At 33.7% G+C, this 23,744-nt stretch overlaps 1 protein-coding gene across 1 annotated transcript; it reads left to right on the top strand.

Moving 5' to 3' along the window:
• Nucleotides 1-6,538: 6,538 nt before the first annotated feature.
• Nucleotides 6,539-23,553, top strand: puf (ubiquitinyl hydrolase 1 puf). The gene is made up of 50 exons (XM_077428856.1): nucleotides 6,539-6,741; nucleotides 6,896-6,992; nucleotides 8,451-9,226; nucleotides 9,785-10,056; nucleotides 10,136-10,354; nucleotides 10,434-10,643; nucleotides 10,717-10,795; nucleotides 10,878-10,944; nucleotides 11,169-11,287; nucleotides 11,376-11,764; nucleotides 11,835-12,098; nucleotides 12,179-12,306; nucleotides 12,382-12,457; nucleotides 12,542-12,798; nucleotides 12,883-13,057; nucleotides 13,135-13,291; nucleotides 13,360-13,678; nucleotides 13,755-13,941; nucleotides 14,018-14,146; nucleotides 14,216-14,410; nucleotides 14,503-14,857; nucleotides 14,933-15,090; nucleotides 15,168-15,287; nucleotides 15,377-15,679; nucleotides 15,749-15,863; nucleotides 15,942-16,153; nucleotides 16,313-16,912; nucleotides 16,998-17,170; nucleotides 17,246-17,412; nucleotides 17,492-17,796; nucleotides 17,876-18,016; nucleotides 18,086-18,237; nucleotides 18,323-18,449; nucleotides 18,535-18,645; nucleotides 18,730-18,806; nucleotides 18,886-18,997; nucleotides 19,073-19,234; nucleotides 19,343-19,504; nucleotides 19,580-19,882; nucleotides 19,961-20,188; nucleotides 20,268-20,402; nucleotides 20,470-20,660; nucleotides 20,746-21,044; nucleotides 21,134-21,249; nucleotides 21,324-21,561; nucleotides 21,643-21,884; nucleotides 22,017-22,220; nucleotides 22,299-22,436; nucleotides 22,513-22,723; nucleotides 22,807-23,553. Exons 1-50 carry the CDS (start codon nucleotides 6,699-6,701, stop codon nucleotides 23,046-23,048), a joined length of 10,257 nt encoding a protein of 3,418 aa, XP_077284982.1. The 5' UTR covers nucleotides 6,539-6,698; the 3' UTR covers nucleotides 23,049-23,553.
• Nucleotides 23,554-23,744: the final 191 nt, after the last annotated feature.

The following is a 23,744-nucleotide window of genomic DNA, read 5'->3' as shown; positions in this document are numbered from 1 at the left end:
TTGTACCTATTATTTCTAAACTCCGCTCTGCTAAATCATATGCTAACAACTCCATTGTGTCGTGGATTAGTTGAAAATTTCGCTTAATTGCTGTTTCCGAGACGTCTTGGTATTATTAAACATTTTCAAGGATCTTTATGTATTTATGCGTGTCAAGTATCATATTTCCAGTTGCTTGAATTTCACTTAATATATGATAAATAAGTATGTAGTTGAAATGTCGTTAATGTAAGAACAGTAGTATTTTTAAAAGTTAAGTTTTTCCTTGACCCAACGAACATTTCTCAACATTTTTTACTCCGATTAAGCTCATTCTGTGGAAAACTGCGTAGGTAACTTTAAATTGATTATTTAAGTTTTATCATAATTGCACTTAGTTCAGGATGAATATCTACATATATTGCAGTTGCTAAATATGTTCGTATTATATTTATTATGCACGTCACGCATTCTTAATTTTATTTGACATGAAAAATTAGCAAACTAAATTTTATTATATTCCAATGTGCAATATATAGTTTTCAGATATGTATGCATTATTCATTTAAATTTATTTTAGCACATTAAAATATTTTATATTGATGCATTAAACTGTTTGAAGTTGACATTGATTATATATTTATATTATAATTTGAAGAAAACAATAGTATCACATTTGTATGTATGTTCTAACTCAGTCTCCCTCACGGGTCCGAAAGTGAAACGCCCGAAAACGCAAAGATCGAAAATCGAAAGATAAAAAAAGGGTGCATGGTAAACGGTATACAGGTAGTCCTCGACTTACGACGGTTCGCACTTACGACCGGAAAAAATAATATATTTTTTATTAATTAATTATTTTTCAAAAATGTATTGATAAATCTCAAGCGGATGTGAGTTATGAAAACGGGGAATTCTCTTTCGGAAGAAATGAAACATCGCAGTAGTTTTAAAAATTAAGTTATTTCTCATTCCTTTGGGATTCATCACCAATCGCACGACGGTAACAAACTCATACGGTCGTTACTGTTAGTTACATAAGTGTTCGTTTATGTTTAAGGATGTTTATTTTCTCAATTTCGTGTTAATTAGTGTTAAAATTTTTATTTATAAGAACATTTATAATGTGTGATAAAGAAACGTGATAATGACTGATAAAGAAACTCTTGTTAAAAAAAAGAGAAAGGTGATAGACTTAGAAATGAAACTTGAAGTGATAAAACAATATGATAGTGGTAAAAAAGTGATGGACTTGGCAAATAATTTGAAATTGTCACATTCAACGGTCTCCACTATTTTAAAAGATAAAGAAAAAATTCGAAAAGCCGTTAAAGGGTCATTGTCAATTAAATCTAAAATAATAAATAAAAAAAGACTCGGACCCATTCAACAAATGGAAAAATTACTAGTGATTTGGATCGATGACAAGATTGAAAAGCGAATTCCATTAAAGCTCATTATTTAAAAATTACATTTGCGCAAGGCATTGAAGCAATAGAAGAAGGAAAAACTTTCAAGAATTTTGGAAAAATTATAATATCCTTCATGCTATAAGAAATATAGATAAGGGATGGACCCTTTAACGGCTTAAGAAGTTACTTCAACATGTACATACATATGTATGGAATATGGAAAAAACTCACGAATCCATTTGAACCCGTTTCTCTTTCCATATACGAAAAAGAAATAAATGTCGAGGATATTACTAACCTAATCGTACAATTTAGTGAACGTCTACAATTTGACGTAGATAACGAAGACATCAAACAACTTCTTGAAAATGATTCAGAAGGTATAACCAATGCAAAATTATTAGATCTTGAAACTCAAACTGCTTTTAATATAATTAATCAAGGAATACAAAAGTTTGAAATTATGGACTCAGACAGTGAAAGATTTTCAAATGTGAACCGCAGGATTCAAAAAAAACTCGCATGCTACCAAGAAATATGTAAAGAAAAAAAACAGGATACTGCTCAAACAAAATTGGACACATTTTTCAAAAAAACTGATACGACTGTATCTCAAACTGAAGATGAAGAAATGGATTGTACTTACATATGTGATAAGTGACGAGGATGTGTAATTTATAATTAATAAGTACGGATGATGTGGATGTTTAATTTTTTTTAAATTTAAATATGAATTCATTTGAATTACTGTATTAATAAAAGTAAGTAAAATCACCGAAAAAAAATATATAAAAATACTCCTCGACTTACGATGGATTCGACTTACGACTGAGGTTCAGGAACGTATCTCCGTCGTAAGTCGAGGAATACCTGTATACTCACTTAATTTGCGCGAGCAGAATACAACAGGAACAAGAGGAACAGGCTTTTCCTCCCGTATTCTGCGCGCGCACATTAAACAAGGCTGTATGACAAAAAGAGAGATAATTTCACCGCATGCCACTCATATATATTATATATACATAGTACCGTTTACCATACACCTTAAGATCTTTAGATTTTCGATCTTTGCCTTCCGATATTTGCGTTTTCGGGCATTTCACTTTCGGACCCGTGAGGGAGACCCGTTCTAACTATGCATATACATTACGTCTGTTTATATGCACTTAATTATTTTATTTCAGTTATTTTAAATCATACATACATATTAAAAATTACCATTAGTGTTGTACCCGATGACATATCATCAGATGGATGTTGGCATATTAAGTCATGAAATTAAAAGAAATGTGTTATCGGTCATGAGTTCGATCCCCCACGCGGTCCAATTTTTTCAAATACCTTTTAAATATATTTAATTTAATATTTATATATAATTGTTAAATATGAAAAAAAAATGGTTAAAACTATAGCTCGTGCAGCGAAAGCTGGCACGTACCAATACAAACACGTATATTGTATCCGTGAAGATATGAATAAGATTTTTTGTATCTGTTTTCTAGGACAATCAGTTGGTCCCTTTCATACGCACCCACTTTCCGAGCATGACAGAAACAACAATTATTTTTTGTATTGCTCGGTGATTTTTGCTCAGTGATCAAGTGTGCACTACAGGTTGATTTTTTCCAGTTTCACTGGTCAGTCACCGATCAACCCCCACAAACTGACGTAACGCGTTCTTATATTGTTTGCTAATTGGTTAATTGGAGTTAGTTCATTAGAATTAGTGGATATATGATAATAAAATGCTTTGTAATAAAATTGGATCTGGGAAAACACTAACGGGACAATCTCGCGAAATTGTGTATAATGTTTTCAACTATTTCATGCATCGTATAGTGAATCAGAGCAGAGTCAATCACTATTGATACATTCAGAGACGTTTGGAGACATGTGAAAAAACATGAAGAAAAATTTATTGAACTGGAACCAAAACTCGATAATTTAACGGACAATTTCACTGACATTATAAAAGTAGAATATTCTGATAGCGAATATATGGATTCTTCAAGTGATGGAGAATTAAGTGGCGTAGAAGAATTATGATATGACATTGTATAGAAACAGAAGACTATCCAAAACGAGCAAAGAAGTAACGAATTAAAGAAAATCAGAAAAGGTTAGTAAAACTAGAAGTACGTTTAGTAGTAGAGTAGTAAAAGTAAAGTCTTATAATAGAAAAGTTTGAAATTGAAATTCAAAAATAAGATTATAAAATGAACAATGTATTTATTTAGGTTAGAAACACTTCCGGTTCGGGTAGACTTTCTGGGTGTAAATGTACTGCGGCATTATCCAAAGATCGCCGCAATATTTTTTTTGTAAGTTTATTTGATTATTATTTATGACAAGTTCTGACTTAGCTACAAAATTCTGAAGCCGACAAACAATTCTATGCAAAATAATGAAAAAATATTTTGATGGTCTAGGCACCCAACAGTAAACAAATTTGAAGTGAGCAAATAAACAACAAAGTGTAGCGCTTTCTTTGCGAATTTTTTTATTATCTTTGTAACGGTCGGGACTTAATACTAGCCGACAAAGAAGAATATCTATACATAATAATGAAAAGGACTGCATTATTATCAAAATTCGAACGCTTTTAAAATTACTTATTTCCTGTTTAATATAATTTATATCCTATATTTTTTTCTCATTTTTTAATTCGTATTAATTTTTGCATACGTACGTTTGTTTTATTTGTAATTTAAAAAAATGCTATTTATCATTTTATTCTTGGTACGTATTCAAATAATAAATAAATATGCCACCCAAATTATATCATAGATCTTAAAAACATTACACGATCGGTTGAAATAAAATATATAAATAACAGTCTGTATATGAAAAATGCATTTGTATGAGTACTGTGCACGCGCCTTCTGTAGCTAATAGAGCTATACCTACCTACCTACATAAATGTAAAAAAATATAAATCACCGATAGAAAAATTAATTAAATAAATTTTCAATAGATGGCGGCATATTATTTCGGTCTATTTTCCTAGCGGAAACATTCGCATCGAACAGTATATATAGAACATTTATTCTTTCGTTATTATTTTTTGAGTAATATGTATAGTGGAAAAATAGATGAAAACAAATTTCAGAAAGTTTCTAATGTCTAGTTGCAATATTTTCGGAGAAAAACGAAGATTACCTTTATTCTTGACATCAAAACTATTTTGAGTCACAACTCATGACATATCATAAGTAAAGAGCGGCGGTCAAGTTTCCGCCATAAAATATCAATAGACCTCTCCATTGTCCAAGAAAGCAGGAAAGCAAAAAAATTGTTGACAATAGTGAACCATTTTTTTAGCCGTCGAGCAACCTGACCATAAGGAAATAAGATAATAAGATAATAATTAGTCATAAGGAAAGGGCGGCATTTGAACGATGCTTTATGCACAAAAAATAGTTCACTATTGTCAACCATGTTTTTTGCTCTCTTGCTTTGTAAGGTAATTTTATTATTTGACGAGCACCATGCCAACGCCGAAGTCTGGTCATAAGTCCTTACTTAAAATTCTTATGGGGAAGGATGTCAATTTTCGTAAAGAAAACTAAAAGATAAATTAGCTAGGAAACAATTCTATACGCAGAGGTAAGGGAAGGTGATCGGCCGGCAAGAAAGACCGCTGGACACTTTTTTCCTCGCTCGTCTCGTTTCGCTCACCCCTTTCGCGATGGAGCTTCAAATATAGAAATTAGCCCTTTGTAAAATGAGCGTAACTAAGCTAAGATAGAAATGACTCAACTCCGCTCGCGATGGAGCCCCGGCATAAAGATCATACCGACATAAAGATGATTCCGAAAGATGGCCTCGGTAGATTCAACAATATAAATTGTGGAAAATTCAAGAAAACATAAACTTTTCAGAAATGTAGGTACAAATGCATTCGCCATTATAAATACTACTAATCTAACTGACATATGAAAAGCTGTGCACTATATGGCAAAGGAAAAGCTAATTTGAATTTCCCTTAAATGATGTTCGAATATAATTTTCTTTAATAAACAGCTTGTCAAAAAATAGGTTTTATTTTTATAAAAAAAGCAGTGTAATTATAGTTGAAAACTACATATTTATTTATTTATTTATTGTCACAAATCAATACACACTCGCCATTACAGATTTGCTCCAATGCGACGGGTGTACGTTAATGAAATACATAAACAATCAGAAATCAGAAATACAGTAATACATACATATACAATCAGATTTATAGATACATATACAATCAATATATAGAATATAACAATTAATCAGAAATAATAATCATAGTGACATCTATGGATTTCAGATTACTGTGTATAATTAATACAAATTATACACAGGCAGATTTTTGTGACAACAGGATTAGATTTTTAATACCAATTTTCAGGAACCGTTTCAGCAATGATCAGATAAAATTGGCAAACTCTGATAGAGAAACGATCGATTTGGAGTCACAAAACCCCCAAATCTAACCAGCAGTGGCGAGGACACGAACCTATGACCTCAGTGATGCTAAATATATACGCTATCACTAAGCCAAACTGCTGTAAATATATAGCTCATATTGCTGTTGGCCCCACTCCGTGACAAAAAACTATATGTGCAAAACGATGCCCGTGAGGAGCAATGCGCTGAAGACAGGATACGCAACGCTTAAACATTTGAGACTTAATCTTTTATCGCATCTTGGTCAATGTCATGAGGAGCATTAAAAAAATTTGTTGTTTTATTGGTTTTGTGGCGTCACGTTTTCCTACAATGCACCCCCTATTTCCTTCATTATATACATATATAAGACCTTCCCCCCTACTTTTAAGAATTGATATAATTTATGAACGAATCTTTAACAATGTATGTAAATTTTAATCTCGATAAAATCTTTCTATTTACTCCAAAACAAAATTTGGGAAAACAAGATCTAAATTTTATTCTCAGTATATAATTTTCTTTTTGATCTTTCATACATTTTTATATTTGTATTTACACTTCAGGGGCCAATTACCACAGATCTAAAGTTTTTTTCGTGTGTTGATGCATTACAAATTCAATACGGTTGACAACTCGAACAAAGCAGTTTAAAAAGACAATACAAATTTCGAATTAAACGATAAATAATGCAGTAATGGCCGTAAAAGCGAGCGTGCGGTGAGCCGTTTGAAAAGTATGTGACAACAATGGTGTCGGTGTCGGTGTCGGTGTCGGGCTGACGTGTGCGGCGCAGGCGGCGGCCCTCCGCCCCCCGCACCCCCGCGCCCCGCACCCCGCCTCGCACTCACTGCCTCCCGCACCCCCTGCCCACACACCGCCATGTGCGATCTCTGCTCGGATTTCTCGCAGCTGCTGCTCACGTGTAATTACCCCCACCCACCCCACCCCACCCCCACACCCGCCCCGGCCCATCCACCCCACCCCACCCCACCCCACCCACCCACCCCACGTACCTCCATTCATCCAACACCTCCTTCTGTCACTGATGATATGATGATATGTCGTTTGTTTTTCAGGCGAGGCGAGACTGACTGCCAACTCCACTCAGTATCCCTCTTTGAGAAAGTGCGAGGTCGAGACTGTCTTGGCGTATATCCTCTCCTGGCAGCAGAGGTATACTTTATTCTCTGTCTCCGTCTCCATCTCCATCTCCATATTTCGATCCACTCGATATGCGATATAGTATATACGATATGACCTACTCATCTGTCATACGCTATAGAACCAGTATTGAGCAATACTGGGTTAGCCTTGTATGCGCGCAATTTAGCAATTTACCGATTTTGTTGTATGTGGTGAAGTTTTCATTTCGTTTTCACAAATCTAATGAAATGAAAATTTGCGCTTTGAAGGAAAGAGACGATTGTCCAAGAAGAAAAAAAAATCGTATATAAATACGTAAACAAAGAAAGATTCGAGCAGTTGCACATAAATGTATAAATAAATCCACTCACTTACATGGAAGTCGAGTTGCATATTTTTAGATCGTTTTCAATAATATTATGACAAAACTCAAAAATGATGAGGCTTTTTTGTCACAACAATTTGGTTACAGTATTCCTTATGTTGTAGTTGAGATTCGTCTTTAATATCCTGTCATCTGATTATTGACTGAATGATTAGCACTTGGTGTGTCGTTTAGATTGAATACTACATCAAATAATTGGCTAGGATAAGTAAGCAAGGCAGAATGAGGTCAAATTTTAATTTCTCATATCTATCAATATTATTGTATAGATTTGCACTGAAAAGCGTCTTTATTAGAACCTAATCTATCATATGCTTACATATTTTTATTATACAAGTCATTTTTGTTATTCATTAAGTATCACACAAATCGATTTGGAAATATCAATCGGTAGATGTATATTTTTATTGTCACAAAGGTTTTGCACAATTTTTTGTTAATTTTCCAAACATGCTTCACTACATCGAATGATCGATTCTATGATTTTTATTGCTAATTTAAAAATGATCACTTATCACAATATTAACATAAGATAATGTGTCAACATCAATCTAAACTGACGAACAAATTCGGAATTTCAATATTAACCTATATAAGTAAAGCTGTCATGTAATTTATCCAGTTCTTTGTGTAATGAGTAATGATTCAGTAAATAAGATTATTGAGAAAAATAGTTAAAAATTGATATTGAGACTACGAGAAATATGAAATGTGTGGTTGCACAGCTTGCCCGTTATATTTGTTCTTATAAATGGGAGGTGTTGCTTAAGAATAGATACATAACTCAGAACATTTATTCAAAATGGCTTAAAATAGTGTTATTATAAAGTCTCAAAGCTTAATATTAGTTTCAGTGTCATCTTATTTATTTTTCAGTGTCAGTGTATTTTATTTTTTTTGTGTTATATTTTTTGACCATTGTGGCGCTTTAGGAATTCCTGTTATGCCACAATGGTCTGTTTAGAATAAATAAATAATAAATAAATAATAATCTTCTATCTACCAGATTGCACGGAAATACAATCAAATTACATGAAATCATGATTAAATAATTGCCAGAGTTTGTCATAAATGTACTATTCATCTTTTCGTTATGATTTCAGGCAGTGTATGTGCTGTTACAGAGATATAAAAAACTTCGATAGATTCAACTTGGTGGTTCAAAGTATTTTATACTTATCCCTTTGTCAATTGAAAGCACTGAAGAATGATCTAGTCTCTTCTTTAGAGACACAAAAGAAAAATGCCTCGAACGATGAACCTGTCGCCGATTCGTCTTCGGAGCAACAAAGTACAGAAACTAGGGAAGCATCCAGGTCGACGGAAACTCAAAAAGAAGTTAACGTTGAAGTCCAAAGCACCATAGCGACATCAGACATCAACAATGAGAATTCGGCCGACGGGGATAGTCTGGCCAGCGAGGGTTCCGACGACAACGAAACGTGGTCCATGCAGCAGAAAGAGAAGTTGATGCACATGGTGTCGAAGATATTCCTTTTGAACTTTCCGTTGTACATTGCATGCAAGCACTCTGCGTTTAGTAGACTGGACGATTTGTCGCCACAAGAGATATCGAGTCTCAGTTGTTTTTGTGATTTACACGACACCGAAATACCTGTGTACCTCTTGCGCAACGTTAATTTGTTCTGTAAGACCGGTGGCATTGGTGCAATGACTTCAGTTTTCGAAAGTGCTACTCCGGAGAACTTGCCCGTTTCGATGGCGCACTCAATCGTGGCAGCTGTGGGAGATATCAAACTATGGTTGAATTACAGGGCTGTCACTCAATTCTTTCTCCCGCTAAGAAGTAAAGTCCTCAAGTACATGTGCAATTTAGAAGATAAGGATTTGAGACTTGCAGGTGTTAAGACAATGGCCGGTAAGACAAAATAATATCTAGTACAAGGTGTGACTGAAGGGAAACGGAAGATATCGTTATTTATTGTCTATTTAAAATATGATAACTGCACTATGTCTCATGTTTTACTCATAATATCTAAGATATAAACATACATATATATATGTAGGTAACTATTTTGTTTGGATATTTTCTAAAAAAACTACTTTTCAAGATCTCAATCTTCTAATATATGATTTCGAAAGAGACTTTGTATGTATGTTTGTTTGGTTCCTAAAATCTGTGACACGTTAAATGTAATAAAAAAACAAATAAATTTAATAAAATGTTATTTATTAGATTGGCCATGTTTAAGCGGTTTATATTACAAATACTGAGCGAAGCCGGGTCAAAGCACTAGTCAACTATAATATAAGCGCCAAATTGTTTCTATAGAGCTACATATATTTGATGGTACATATGTCCTTATAAGAGTTACTAGTTACGACTACCGTTTCGTTTTAGCACGCCTGGTATAATACATATATTCATATGATTAACATATGAGTATACTTCAAATTGAATATATTTTACTTTCAGATTTTATGTGGGGGGCTGTGAAGGATCCGTTAGATACACCTATAACGTTTGATAGCGACGGCTTAGATTTAGCGTTTAAATATTTCAGTAGTACAACATTAACTATGCGTTTAGCTGGAATAACACAGATAAACACTCAAATATCCCTATTCAACGATATATGCGCTAGCGAACCTGTCCCCGAAGCTGAATCGGTTGGCCAACAGCTAGCTCAATGGCTGTGCTCGAATCAAATTATGCAGCATTTGTTTGGACCGAATCTTCATGTGGAGGTTTTGAAATCTTGCTTATAAGCTATGATGAATTACAATCTCTTAAAATTGCGTTCAATAACATTTTATTCATTTTCAGGTTATAAAGCAGGCTCATGTTATTTTAAAATTCCTCGCTATCGAAAATAGAATTAGCAATGAACATATTGATCTCATATGGCAAGCGGCTCAATTAAAACACTGCAGCAAACAAGTGTACGATTTATTGCCGGGATTCATCAAAAACTTGGCACCGGGACCTTGCTCTCATCTGTATCAACTTTTATGTACGCTTCCACCGAGAGAACACAGTGAACAAGTATGAGTTATTACACACGTCGTATTTGTTACATGTTTAAAAAAATTCGTATAATGTGCTAAAAAATTTTGTTTTTCAGAGTTTATATCTGGCTTCAGCGCTCATGCGAGTCATGTGGTCTCGGTGTTCTCAAGCAGCTACGGTCCTTGTGAGCAATACTGGAATATCGGAAGCATGTTCTTTGCAACCGACTGTGACAACGCATACACCTTCTTGTTCTCTGATGCATCGCGATTCATCTTCCGAAGCTAGTGTCAGCATGGATCCGACTAATTCAGATGAAGATCCTGTAATTTTACACTGTCTTATTTGTCATATACTGAATCGCTTGTTATGAATGTGTGTGATTTATTTTCCTTTAGTGTGAAGAATTGAGTACTTCTGGAGAAGAAGCAGGTCCGACACCTAGAAAACAGTCTAAACAACAAGCTTTGAATCAAAGTGCGTAAATTTACTTTCAACAAGTTGATGTTTAATGTATTGTATGTAATATATTCGATATTTTTGTTTTATTTTATTATAGATGAACCCAAATGGCAGCAAGAAAGCAGTCGTTCAAAAGAAGGCGACATTTCTAAAAATCGTCAGAAGTAAGTTGAAATAAATTTAAATAAAATTTGTTCAAACAGTTTGCAAATTATAGAATGAATAAATTTGGCTTCAAAAAGTTGAAAACAGATTTACACATTAGTTCGTAAACATTCTAGTTATAACTTTATTAGAATGCATTGTGCAAATTAACTCCAGTCTAATTTCTGATTTGTTTATTGAATGTGTATAATTCTTTTACTAATTTAATTTTTTTCAACATTAGACGAGCAAGAAATAATGGTGCTAGTTCCGGAAGCATGAGTAGTGGTGTTGAAGATCTACGACATCCTCCTAAAAAGAAGCTTCTTCGTAAGAGAAAAAATATATGTCGTGATTTATTTGGTAATCATTGAAGATTTCAATGATTTCGTATTTATTAGGTTTTGTTATTGATAGTGTCTCGTGATTCAATCCCGATTTTTATTTCCAGCTGACATTGCAAAGGTTGAACTCGGTGAATTGATCGAATCAATATCGGATGCTGAAGAGACTTCTGGAAGCGAACCAGAAGTCTGCAGCCTCTCGAAAAATGTCCCTCTGAGGAATATAACTAACAGTAGAGAGGTTGTCGATCCCGCTATAGTACTCCTCAAGCCAACAGATCGATCGCCAGAAAGAGTTTGTTCACAGAATGTACTGCATGAGTGTCCAACATTATGTGATGGCATGGATGATAGACAATTGATGGAACTTTTAAGTGGTGATGACGGCGAAGCTAGCATTTCATCAGCAATGTCAAATAAATCAGACAAAAATATGGCTGATTTTGATGGTGAAGAATCTGGTTGTGAGGAAGAGTTGGCTCAATTGACTGCTCAGGTAGATTTCAATTTTTCAACCGTTCATTGTGTGAAAGATAACTTTTCGTATTAATTGTTTGAATTTTTAGGCACAATGTATGGGTGGTTACCGTGTTGGTGGAGGTATCGGTGGCATAATAGATCCAGCTTACTCGGGACTGGAACTGAGAGGTGTTCAATCCGATCCTGTTTGTTCTCGGGGCCATTCTCTTGGCATTGCTGATTGTATTCCATCTGGTTCTGATCATCATCGTAGTCATGACAGTCACACAACTCATTTCAATCTAAAAATTAAAGATGTCTGTAAACCAGGAAATACGTTGCTGTGGGATCTTTTACAAGATCATAATATTGTTAGTGTCCTCTGTTGATATTGGGATCGCAAAATAGATCTGTTTTGTTTCATTTGTATTTTCATTGTATTGTATTGTAGAAACAACTCGGGGAAGGATTAGCTTTGGAGGCTGAAAAAGCTTTGTATACTTTATTGGGTTACAACACCGATAAATTCATACGGTTTAAATTTATTGAAGGGTGTTTGGATAATCTGGCGAATCACACGTTAGTATTTAAATTTTCGTTGGGTGTTTCAACATAAAATTATATTGTATCTCATGTAATTTTTATTACTATTAGATCTGTTGCTGTATCATTACGATTGCTTCCCAAGCTCTTCTCGTCGTTTCAATTGCGCGGATTAGATATGCATCAGGTTTGATTATTAGTGTTTTTGAGGCTTTCAAATATTTCTTGTTTTGAAATTAAATGAAATTTAAAATTTATGTTCATATTTTAGGTTGTGCTTTGGGCAGAAAGAGAACATAGGATGATGGAATTGTTTTTTGATGATTTGAAGCATTATATAAATAGTTATGTGAGTAATCCTGCCAAGTTCATGTTAGATCACGTTTCAAACAATCTTATACAAACAAACATTTTGCTTGCACAAACTGGTCTAATCTCTCCGCTATTTTCGCATATAACAGAAATCACTGTTAGGTTACAGTTTCTGACTACAATTTTTTCACCTATGGGTTCTCCCTCTAACTTTAGGTATTTAATATTCTAATCGTCATAAACAGATTATATATAGAATTATAAACATTTATTTCATTTGGTTAATTATTTTTTTTATAGATTAACGTTAGAGCAAGTTGATACTTTGTGGACGTGCTTAGCTCACGATCCCGAGTGCAGTGATTGCTTATTTTCTTGGCTATCGAGCCATACAAAATCCACAGATCAACACGCTTTAAGCATGGACGCTTTGAAGTATTTATATATTGAAAAGATGCCTACGCTAAATCCTGAAGTGCGTTTTTGTGTTTATTATGCTCATTTTAGATGAGTCATTCCACATTTTAATGAAAATATAAATAATCGTTTCAGACTATTAGCATAATGGGACTTAGCTTTTATCAACAACTGTGCAGTCTCGCACGAATGACTTTGGGACAAGCAGCTATCGATACGAAAGATAAGAATCATCCTCACGTTCTTGCAGTTGATCACTTGTGGAAAATTGCTCTCAAGGCGAAAAATACTGGTAATTAAAAATAACAATTTGAAACTAGTTAACTTTTGGGTACTATTAAAACTTTTCAATTATTACAGATGTTTCAATGGGCGCTATTCAATATCTCAATAGTTACTATATGAATCAGCATTTGCAACAGGAAGAAGATTTTTTATCAAAATGCATGTCGCATTTGTCAGCGGCTGCAGAAGGATTACGACCAACTCCTGCAATTGAGGCTAAGGTTTCTTCGGAGGGTGAAGAAAGATCCGATGGTGAAAAATCTTCTGCAGAAATTTCAACAAAACCTTCGATTGGTCCTAATTCCATGGAATGTTCGTCGGAGGAAGGGTCTTTACAATGTATACAGAGAGCGTTATTGTTGCTCAAAACTCATTTAGATACATTTAAACGAAGGTGTGTGTATGTGTTATTTTTTACCTCGCATTGTATTTTTACAATGCTTGATCTTATTTTTGGATTATTATTACAGATATGCATATCATGTTAGACGATGGGCTCAGTCGGGAGCTTCCGTTTGCGGATCAAGCATCGAAGGATCTCCATTACGAGTCATTATTCAACCTGGAGGTATAAATGTAAAGGCTACTCTCGATATGCATCATACTGATTATGTGGCTGATCTCAGAGCTCAAGTCACTATATGGTGGGAACATCAGGTATGATTGGTTATTTATTGGTGATCATGTTGTGCATGTGATTTAACTGTTTTTAATAATGTAATTTGTATTCAAGGCGCAGAGTGATGATAGTATGGCTTCATTGATGAGTGACGGTCCCATTAGGATGATTACTCAAGGACAAGAGCTCACTTTTGATTTTGACGAAAAATCCCTGTATGAAATGGGTTTTAAAGATAATCAGGTAATTTGAAAGTTATCTTTTGGATTTAGATTTTGTATGAAATTTTTATTGTAAATGTTTTGCTTTCAGCTGGTATTTTTGTCTGTCGGTGGTGGTAAGACTTCTCGAGCTGGAACCAGTGCTTGGGGTGATGTGCCGTCTCAGCAACCACCTCCACCAAGAAAAATGTTGCCTACATTGTTATTATTGAAGCCGCAATATTTCGATAGGCTCTTTGGTTTAATGCAAACTTTGGGAGAAATGACTATGCCTGGCAACAAAGGGGTATGCTTCATCTATCGCTAATCGCCATATATTTTTCTTTGGCTTTGAATACCATTTGCAAGTATTTTATGTTTAACTATTAATTTTTTTAGGAAAAGATTGCTCATATGAAAGCTCAATTGTTATCACGACGAGTTTGGGATATTTTACACGCCGTACCCTTAAGTCCTGTTTTATTACAAGCGTTCGAAAACCCTTCTGAATCGCGGCTGCCTGTACTTCTTAATCCTAGTAGTCCTCAACACCTTATGTATAGCTTGCACATAGTTGATAAACTCAGCGGAGCTGGAGATTCTCCTGTGCTATCTGTTCCGAAGCGACCTCCATATAAATCGGTGCCTGAAAATATAGCGACTTGCGCTATCAACTCAAGCGAAACAGAGCCGTGGAGTCAACTATTTATTAAAAACGGTGGATTGCGGCATCTATATGATATATTAATGTCAGGTACATAACTAGTGTTGTATTAAATTAATATAAATTTACTGATTATTGTTTGCTAAGTGATAATGTTTATTTTAGGCGTATTGCAAAGTGAAGATAACGAAGACGAATGGCAGCAAGATTGTTTAGTACTCTTGTTAAAATTAGTAGGACATTTAGGTATAGCTCCTAATAATTCTGAAAGTCATTCCAACGCCAGATCGTGTGAAATTTTATCTATTCCTCGTTTACATGAGGTATTTATTTCATAATGAAAATAAAATGTATATTTTTTATTTTTTATCTTCAATTTAAATTTTTAATTATATTTTAGTCACTTTTATCACTGATGGATATCGAAGGCACAACTAGATGTTTGATGAGTATTTTATCTGAAGCAGCTCGTCCTAAGGATCCGTCACATTTTAAAACTGGTTTATGGGGACGAGCTCAAGTAAGAAATTATTATCATAATTTTTATCTCAAAATATATGTAAATATAATATGTAGAATGAATTTTAATATAGTTCATTATCTTGTTAGGTTGTTCAACATTGCATGTGGCTTTTGGTGTGTTGGGCTCACAGTTCTGCTGCAGCATCTACTCAGGTCGTTTGTTCACCAAGTGTACAACATTGGTTACCACGGCTTTTGCTCGAGGATCCTCAACCTCCAGTGAGACGTGAAGCTTGCTCGGCTCTTTATAGATTATGTTTAGGGGGAGGAAACGCTTCATCGAATTCAGCGTCGATTAATAATATGGCTCACCACGTTGTGCCTGCTATTTTGCAACAACTCTTAGAACATTTGCCTAGAGCAGAAGGAATGCGACCTTGTAAAATTGAGGTTTGTTTAGTTTTTTAGGCTTATGTTTGTATTTGTAATGGATTATATTATTTTTAAACGCTTTTTAAGGCAATACAGCATCACGCAACCGAAGAGGGTAAAGAACCATATGGTCCAGCCTGCCGGGATTATTTTTGGCTAGTTTGTAGACTAGTAGATGGATTACCATCAGATTTGATTAAAGGTTTGTTTACATCTTTATCATTTTGAGATCAAGCATGTGTAAGGTATCTCAAGTATGATTGAGTTTATTTATTTACAGATAACGGTGTGATTGAATCAATCGAACTGGATGTCAATTCACTTTGTTATCACTTGACGGAATCCTTATTATGTCGAGAGATTGTAGAGCGACGTGATGAGCCTTCTATCCCTGATGATGGATTACTTGGACAATTAAATCTGCTGACACATCTTGTTAAACATCCTTTACCATTTAAAAATAGTGACGGTGGTAAAAAGTTATTGGAATTGGTAAGACATGCTTTTTGTATTATTCATTATAGTTGATGCCCGTATACGAAAATTATTTCATCGATAAGCAAACGAGTCCTTATTTTTAGAGACCTATATATGTAGTATCGATGGGCTTTTATAATCAAAACAAATTTTAATCAAATATTTTCATTACAGGTTTTCGGGTTTTTATTCGATGTAGCGAAACCCAATGCTCGGCTTTTGCCAAAATGCAAATCACAAAAGTCTAGAGCTGCTGCATATGACTTGCTTATAGAACTAGTTAAAGGTGCACCTGAAAACTACATGATTCTGCATAATAAGCTGTTGGCACATCATCAGCCTGGTCCACACTCTCCCTATCCTTGGGACTATTGGCCAGCCGAAGAAGGAAGATCTGAGTGCGGTTATGTTGGACTTACAAATTTAGGTGCTACATGCTACATGGCCTCTTGTATGCAACATTTATATATGATGCCCCAAGCGCGGTTGGCCATTTTAAAAGCAGATCCGACAAAGAGTAAACATCAGCACACTCTTATTGAAATGCAGAGAATGTTCGCTTACTTGTTAGAGAGCGAGAGGAAAGCGTACAATCCGAGAAGTTTCTGTAAAGTTTATCAAATGGATCATCAGCCGTTGAATACTGGAGAACAAAAGGATATGGCGGAATTTTTCATCGATTTGGTATCAAAACTGGAAGAGATGACACCCGAGTTGAAAACATTAGTCAAAACTTTGTTTTGCGGAGTACTTAGTAACAATGTTGTATCATTGGTGAGCCGACTACTGTATTATAATTAAGTTTACCGAATATAATGGTTGAATATAATTGTTGATATAATGTTTTGATTATATTTAGGATTGCAACCACGTCTCGCGTACACTTGAAGAATTTTACACTGTAAGGTGCCAGGTTGCCGATATGCGTAATTTATATCAGAGTTTAGATGAAGTCACTGTTAAAGATACACTAGAAGGAGATAATTGTTATACGTGTTCACAATGTAGTACGAAAGTTCGAGCTGAAAAAAGGTTTGTTTTTTTATAATTTCCATTGTATTTGATTTTTGTGAGAAAACCTTATTATTTAATTTTTTTTTTTTGTAGAGCGTGTTTTAAAAAATTACCACATATACTTTGCTTCAATACAATGCGATACACATTCAATATGGTAACAATGCTGAAGGAAAAAGTAAATACGCATTTTTCATTTCCAATGAGGTTAGACATGTCTGAATATGTTGAAAAGCATCTAATGCCGGCACACTATCAAGGTTTTTATTATAAAAAATATTGTGTTTTATCTCTTAATGTTCGAAAGGTTATTTATTTTTTGCTATTTACTATTATTAGAAGAAAAGCGAAAGTGTGAGAAAAAACAGGACAGTGAAGAAGATTCTTCCGAGACGCAAGATTCTGAAGAATTCAATGAAAATTACGAGTATGAATTGATTGGTGTGACTGTGCATACCGGCACAGCAGATGGCGGTCATTATTATTCATTTATTAAAGAAAGGAATGGAAATAACACTGGAACTATAATTCCGAATATGGGTTTTGGTGGTTCGCGTGAAAAATGGCTGTTATTCAACGACGCTGAAGTGAAACCGTTTGATCCTGCTCAAATAGCGTCGGAATGCTTCGGTGGAGAGATGACGGTAAGAAACAAAAATTTCTTAACGCACAATACGATTTTATTGTACGATATTATTTATTTTACTTTCGTTTATATTAAAGAGTAAAACATACGATTCTGCAACTGATAAGTTTATGGATTTTTGTTTTGAAAAAACAAATAGTGCGTATATGTTGTTTTACGAAAGGGGTTCTCCAGCTCAAATTCATGATACAAATTCTCAACAATCGCCGACAGTACAAGTAAGACTATTTACATTTAGTATGTGTGTTTATGAACTAGTTTTTATTTCATTACATTGTTTATTTTAGGCTTCCACTGCAGATACGGTCGATCAAATAAGTGAAACCAGAGTTCTCGAGTTTCCTTCGATAACACTGAGTCCTTCATTGCAAATGTGGATATGGGAAGATAACATGAATTTCTTGCGCCAAAAGAATATATTTCAACATGCGTATTTTACGTGAGTTTCATATTTTTACTTTATTTTTATTTAATACATTTATGATGATGAATGAAAATTTTATATATTTATTTTTTATTATTAGATTCATGGGTCAAATGTGTAGTTGTATTCCACAATCCTTACTTGCATCCCAGCCTGAAATTACGGAAATTGCAGCTCAACTTTCAACGTCGTTTTTCATTGAAACATTCATTCATGCAAAAGAAAAGGTTAATTTTAATATTTTTTATATAATTTGTGTATTACTATATATTTAATATTAGCTTATATATATTTTTTTATTTTATTTTTTAGCCTACTATGGTATCTTGGGTAGAGTTAGTAACCAAGCAGTTCAACGCATCAGCATTAGCATCAGAATGGTTCCTTGAACATATGGCAGATAATACCTGGTGGCCACTTCAAGTAATGATTTATATATGAATTTTAAAATATGTTTGTAATCTGTGGTATGTAATATAGTATTTAAAAATGAATTAAAACTTTTAGGTGTTAATAAAATGTCCAAATCAAATGGTTCGTCAAATGTTTCAACGCCTTTGCATTCACGTTATACAACGATTACGGTAATATTTCATTGTTTTTGAGTATAATTTTACATTCATAGTCATATTTTTATATATCTACATATGCGTTGATAATTAGGTCTAGCCACTGTGCTCTCTATTTACAAGAGTATGATGAAAATGGAGACGATGTTGCAGAAATTGGACAAATTTCGTGTATTACTAAATTTGTTAAAATGCTATTAGGATTGGTGAGTTTATTTCTTACCGTTTTTTTGTTTATATTTTTAAATTGCAAATATTAAAATATAATATTTCATTTATAGATGGAAAATGGAGCTAAAGCTCATCTGCGTCACTTGACAGAGTATTTCAGTTTATTGTACGAATTCAGCAAAATGGGTGATGAAGAGAGTCAATTCTTATTGAAAGCAAATGCAATATCAAAAATGGTTTCCTTCTATTTGGGTCATACATCGACTTCAACGGTAAACTGAATTGTATTGTATTATAAATGAACACTTTTAGTATAAATTAAATTTAGTAATAATTATACTAAATTTAAATGCAGATTTTAATTAATTATTTTTATTCAGGCCGATGGATCTTCTTCTGATGATGGTGGTAACGATAAACTTAGGCCTACAGCTTTGGATAAAATGGTAGCACTTGTTGCTGGGCTCGTTGAAAGATCTAGAGATCCCCATAAAAGCCTCAATCTAACATCAAAGGATCAACATGCGTTACAAGGAGGGAAAGTATGTACATACATATAATGAAATTACTAGTATGTCTTATGAAATGGATTGTGATTAAGCGGCATTTATTTTCAGGGATTCCCGTTCCTCTATCAGCAGACGAGAGATTGTTTAAATTTACAACAGACCAAAACTCTTATACATGCCATGTGCCGATGGAATGATAGATTAGCTCAGCATATTATATCTATGATATTTCAAGCAATTTCGAAACATACTGAGAGTTGTCAACCGTTTTTCAAATTACTATCATTGCTAGTCGAAAGCAGTAGTGGAGCAACTTCTGGGTTGCCTTGCTTTACTCAATTAGCTCTTCAACAAGTGTGGGATACGGCAGAATCGTGTCCTCATGCTACAATTGAATGGTTGGCCTTGCAGGTCTGTTTTTATTTATAACTACACATATATAATATTTAAATGTGTGCATTATTACAAATTTATTTTATAATTGTACAGGTACCACGAAATAAAATGGTGCACTCATGGGTGCTTCAAACTGCCGAGAGCTGGGTCGAAACGTATCTAATGGCTCATTCGAATCAGCGAGTTCGATCAGCAGCAGCATTTTTGCTCATATCTTTAGTACCATCATTGCATTTTCGTCAAGGTTATAGATCTATGAGGTGCATGTCTGCAAATAAGGATATTACCTTGGGAGAAGACGCGTATATATTATTGCATAAGGTTCTTTTTTAATAGTCTCTTCAAATTGTTAATTTTAAATAGTAAAACATTGCTATATCTAATTGCTTTTTATCTCTAGATTTATAATTTACTATTGGGAAAATTAAAGGCTGCAAAGAAGTATATTGAAGTAGTTGCGCATGGTCCAATGAAGCTCACTGCGTATTTTAGCGTTATGTCATATTGTTTGATTTCAAGAGTTGAGAAAATTTTGGTCAGTATGCTTTTTTATGCAATTTATTACATATTGAACTGTTTTATTCATTGCTACTATTTTTTAGTTTGGAAAATACTTTCTCGATTTATGGGATCTTTTCCATCCCGGATTGAGTGAACCTAGCGTCGCTATACATCCTAATAAACAAGCTCTCTTGGCGTTTTGGCACACAGCGTGTATCGACTGTCCAGAAAATGTTCAAGCGATTGTATCAAATCCGATAATAGGAAAACATATCGCTTTTAATTATATTCTGTAAGTTGTAATTTAAATGCATACACTTGTTTATTAATTAATACATATTTGATAGTATTTTTCATATGAAAATTTTTAATTGCAGTGCGGATCACAGTGACTGTGAAGTAGTGTCATACAACAGAGTAATGCTTCCGAGTTATTATGCCATTTTGCGATTGTGCTGTCAAAGCTCTCCATCGTTTACCCGCACATTGTCTCAGCATCAAAATATACATTGGGCATTCAAGAATATAACATCTCATCCCAATTTATATGCAGCAGCCATAGACGAATTGTTTCGTTTGATGCAACTCTTCGCTTCGAGAACCGGTGATGCCAGCGAACAAGAATTAAGAGAAGTCAATTCATTCCGAAGAAGCACTCTTACTGCTTATTTACAAGGTATTATATATTATAATATACATATATATTACTTAAATATTTTTTTATTTTAAAAGTATGTATGTTTTATTAATTATACGTTTTTTTAGGCCTAAATGGAAAAACCTGCTGGACCACACTCATTTCAGCTTTTCGGACTTTGGTTGAGACCGATGAGGACAGATTGTACATTGTATATAATGGTGGCTTACAATTGGCATTTGAGGTAAATCATTTATTGACTATTTTTTAAAAGTTTTTGTTTATATTTTTATTAATTGATTGTTGCGTGTTGTATAGGCTTTTCATACTTTACACGCAATGTATCACGAAGCTGGGGGTGGATCGGGCGCGGCTGGAGATCTCTGTGAGTTATTAGCTCTCGCAGGTGCATTGTGTAAGTCACTTAGATCGTGCCGCGATTGCAAAGAAGCCCGAGCTGCTTTAAATGCGTATAAAGACTGGCCTGAAGCTGTGCGTAAATTGGCCACATTGTTGAATACCTACAATCCACCGAATATCAGAAATCTTGCTATAGGTTTGCATATACTATATTTATATTACAATAGTGTTGTTTTACGTTTAGTTTTTAATTCATATATTTTTTTTTCTATTTAAGGTTTAATAAAAGAATTACTTCCATTGTTGGACTGTGTGACGTTTACTGTTCTTGTACCGTTATTGTTGCACTGTCACAGTGCCTTTCAAGATGCTCGTAACGCTTTGCCACCTGGTCCATATTTTCCAGTCAGGAGTAATTTAGGATCATCCAATTCCGGAGATAAGAGTATGCAACAAAGTAGACCGTTAAGGCCGATGATACAAATGTGTGTGCCGCATGCTCAGTTGCAAGCAAGAAAAGTGTGTATTTATTATAATATAAAGCTTGGATCTAAAAGGATTATTTATTCAATTTGAATTTTTATCGCTTAGAACCAAGTTATACTTAGGATAATAGTTAATCATGTATTAAAATTTTTATTTTTTGTTAAGGGTGTGGATCCAGAGTATGACAAGGCTTTGTCTGCATTTTATCTTCCATACCATTCATTATTAGATACAATGTGTAGGTTAGGTATAGAAAAAGATTATTGTACGCCACAGTTAATTTCATTAGCTACGATGGCTGCGTGTGAGGCAGCTCCACTTCAATTTACACTCTTTCCTACATTCTGGCACGAAGTTTATGTCTCTGAGGTGAGCTTTCTTTGGTTATAAATAAATCGCTGAAAGTAAAATTTAATTTGATCTAATAAATTAATAATGATTTTACAGAACGGAAACCAGAAATATTCGTCCATACTGCTAGAATGTCGCAATCTCGTTGATTATATGGATTTGGTACTTTTAGACGAAAGAGAAACATTGGTGCATGATGAAGTGTATCAATTTTTCTTGGAATACTTTCCAAAGGTAAGAATGAAAGGCAGTTTAAAATATGCAATGAAGTAATGATGAATTGTTTCATATATTTAAATATTGTTTCCAGGTTGAAGGATGTAAAGTGATTAAATCTGTTGGCGGTTTAATTGCCGAGTTAGAGTCAAAAGTTGACGAGATCAACATTGAAGAATCAACAATCCTGGGGGATATTAGAGCGTTAGAAATATTAATACCTCACGCTAAATTATCGCAAAGAGAACAAATGCTTACAATGCTCAAAGATGCATTGCAAAAGTTACTTACAAAAACAAGTCAAGGTATGCAATCAATGGTTTTATATATTATATATAGTTCTTGTTTTTTTAAGTAGAATTTAATATTATTCACTTTCCTTTTGTAGAAGCTAAAAAAAATGATGAAACTGATAATGCAGAAACCAAAATTGTCATTGCTGAAACTGAAAATTCTGGCGACATAGAAGTGGAAAAAATTTCAGAAAGCTCCGAAGTGGCGTCTGTTGAAGTCAAAGAGGCTGAGGTTTCCACGTCGCAATCCTCGAGTCATACACAAATAACTTCGAATATTACTCTTTTAGTAACTGCAATACAAAATCTTATTCGAATTGTTGATAACAGAGCTTAGAATTTATATATGTATATAATATATATCCACATTATTCCATTATTGTTATGATCTGAAGACGTTAACATGAACTGTGCGAAATTTGTTGTTTATATTTATTTTGTGGTGTCAATATTGTTAGATATTTAAAGATTTATTTTCTTATATTAAGTAAACCTTTGCGATATACAATATTATATATATTTCATATCATTTAGTGATATTTATATTTAGAAATTTCAATAGTGCTCTTACCCACTGGGAGTATGTTAGTTTTCAGTTGATAAATATTAAATTCGATTGCAATAGTGTTCGCTACTATGTTACTTGAAATTTTTGCTAAATGCCCAATAGTTTCACTATATTTTTAGTACATACATATATGCATTGTAGTGAATTTGTGCTACATTTCATTCGGTATTTCTTTTTTTATTTAGTAATTTCCTTTATTATATCTACTACATAATAGTGGAAGATTAACGCACTTTTTTTTTGTTGAAATAAAGTGAATGTCGTGACTATGTTTAAAATAAACTTTCTTAATTTATGTGATTTTTATCGTGTATATATTAATAATATATATAAATATATATATATATATATATATATATATATATATATATATATATATATATATATATATATATATATATATATATATTTATATACATATATGTATATGTATATAAATTGTGTATTAAAGTGTATGTGGACTTA

The sequence above is a fragment of the Arctopsyche grandis genome, chromosome 4 (genome assembly GCF_051622035.1).
Source record: "Arctopsyche grandis isolate Sample6627 chromosome 4, ASM5162203v2, whole genome shotgun sequence".
In the NCBI taxonomy this organism is placed as follows: Eukaryota; Metazoa; Arthropoda; class Insecta; order Trichoptera; family Hydropsychidae; genus Arctopsyche; species Arctopsyche grandis.
Note: the sequence above shows the minus strand (reverse complement) of the source record. Positions and strands in the feature narration are given on the sequence as shown.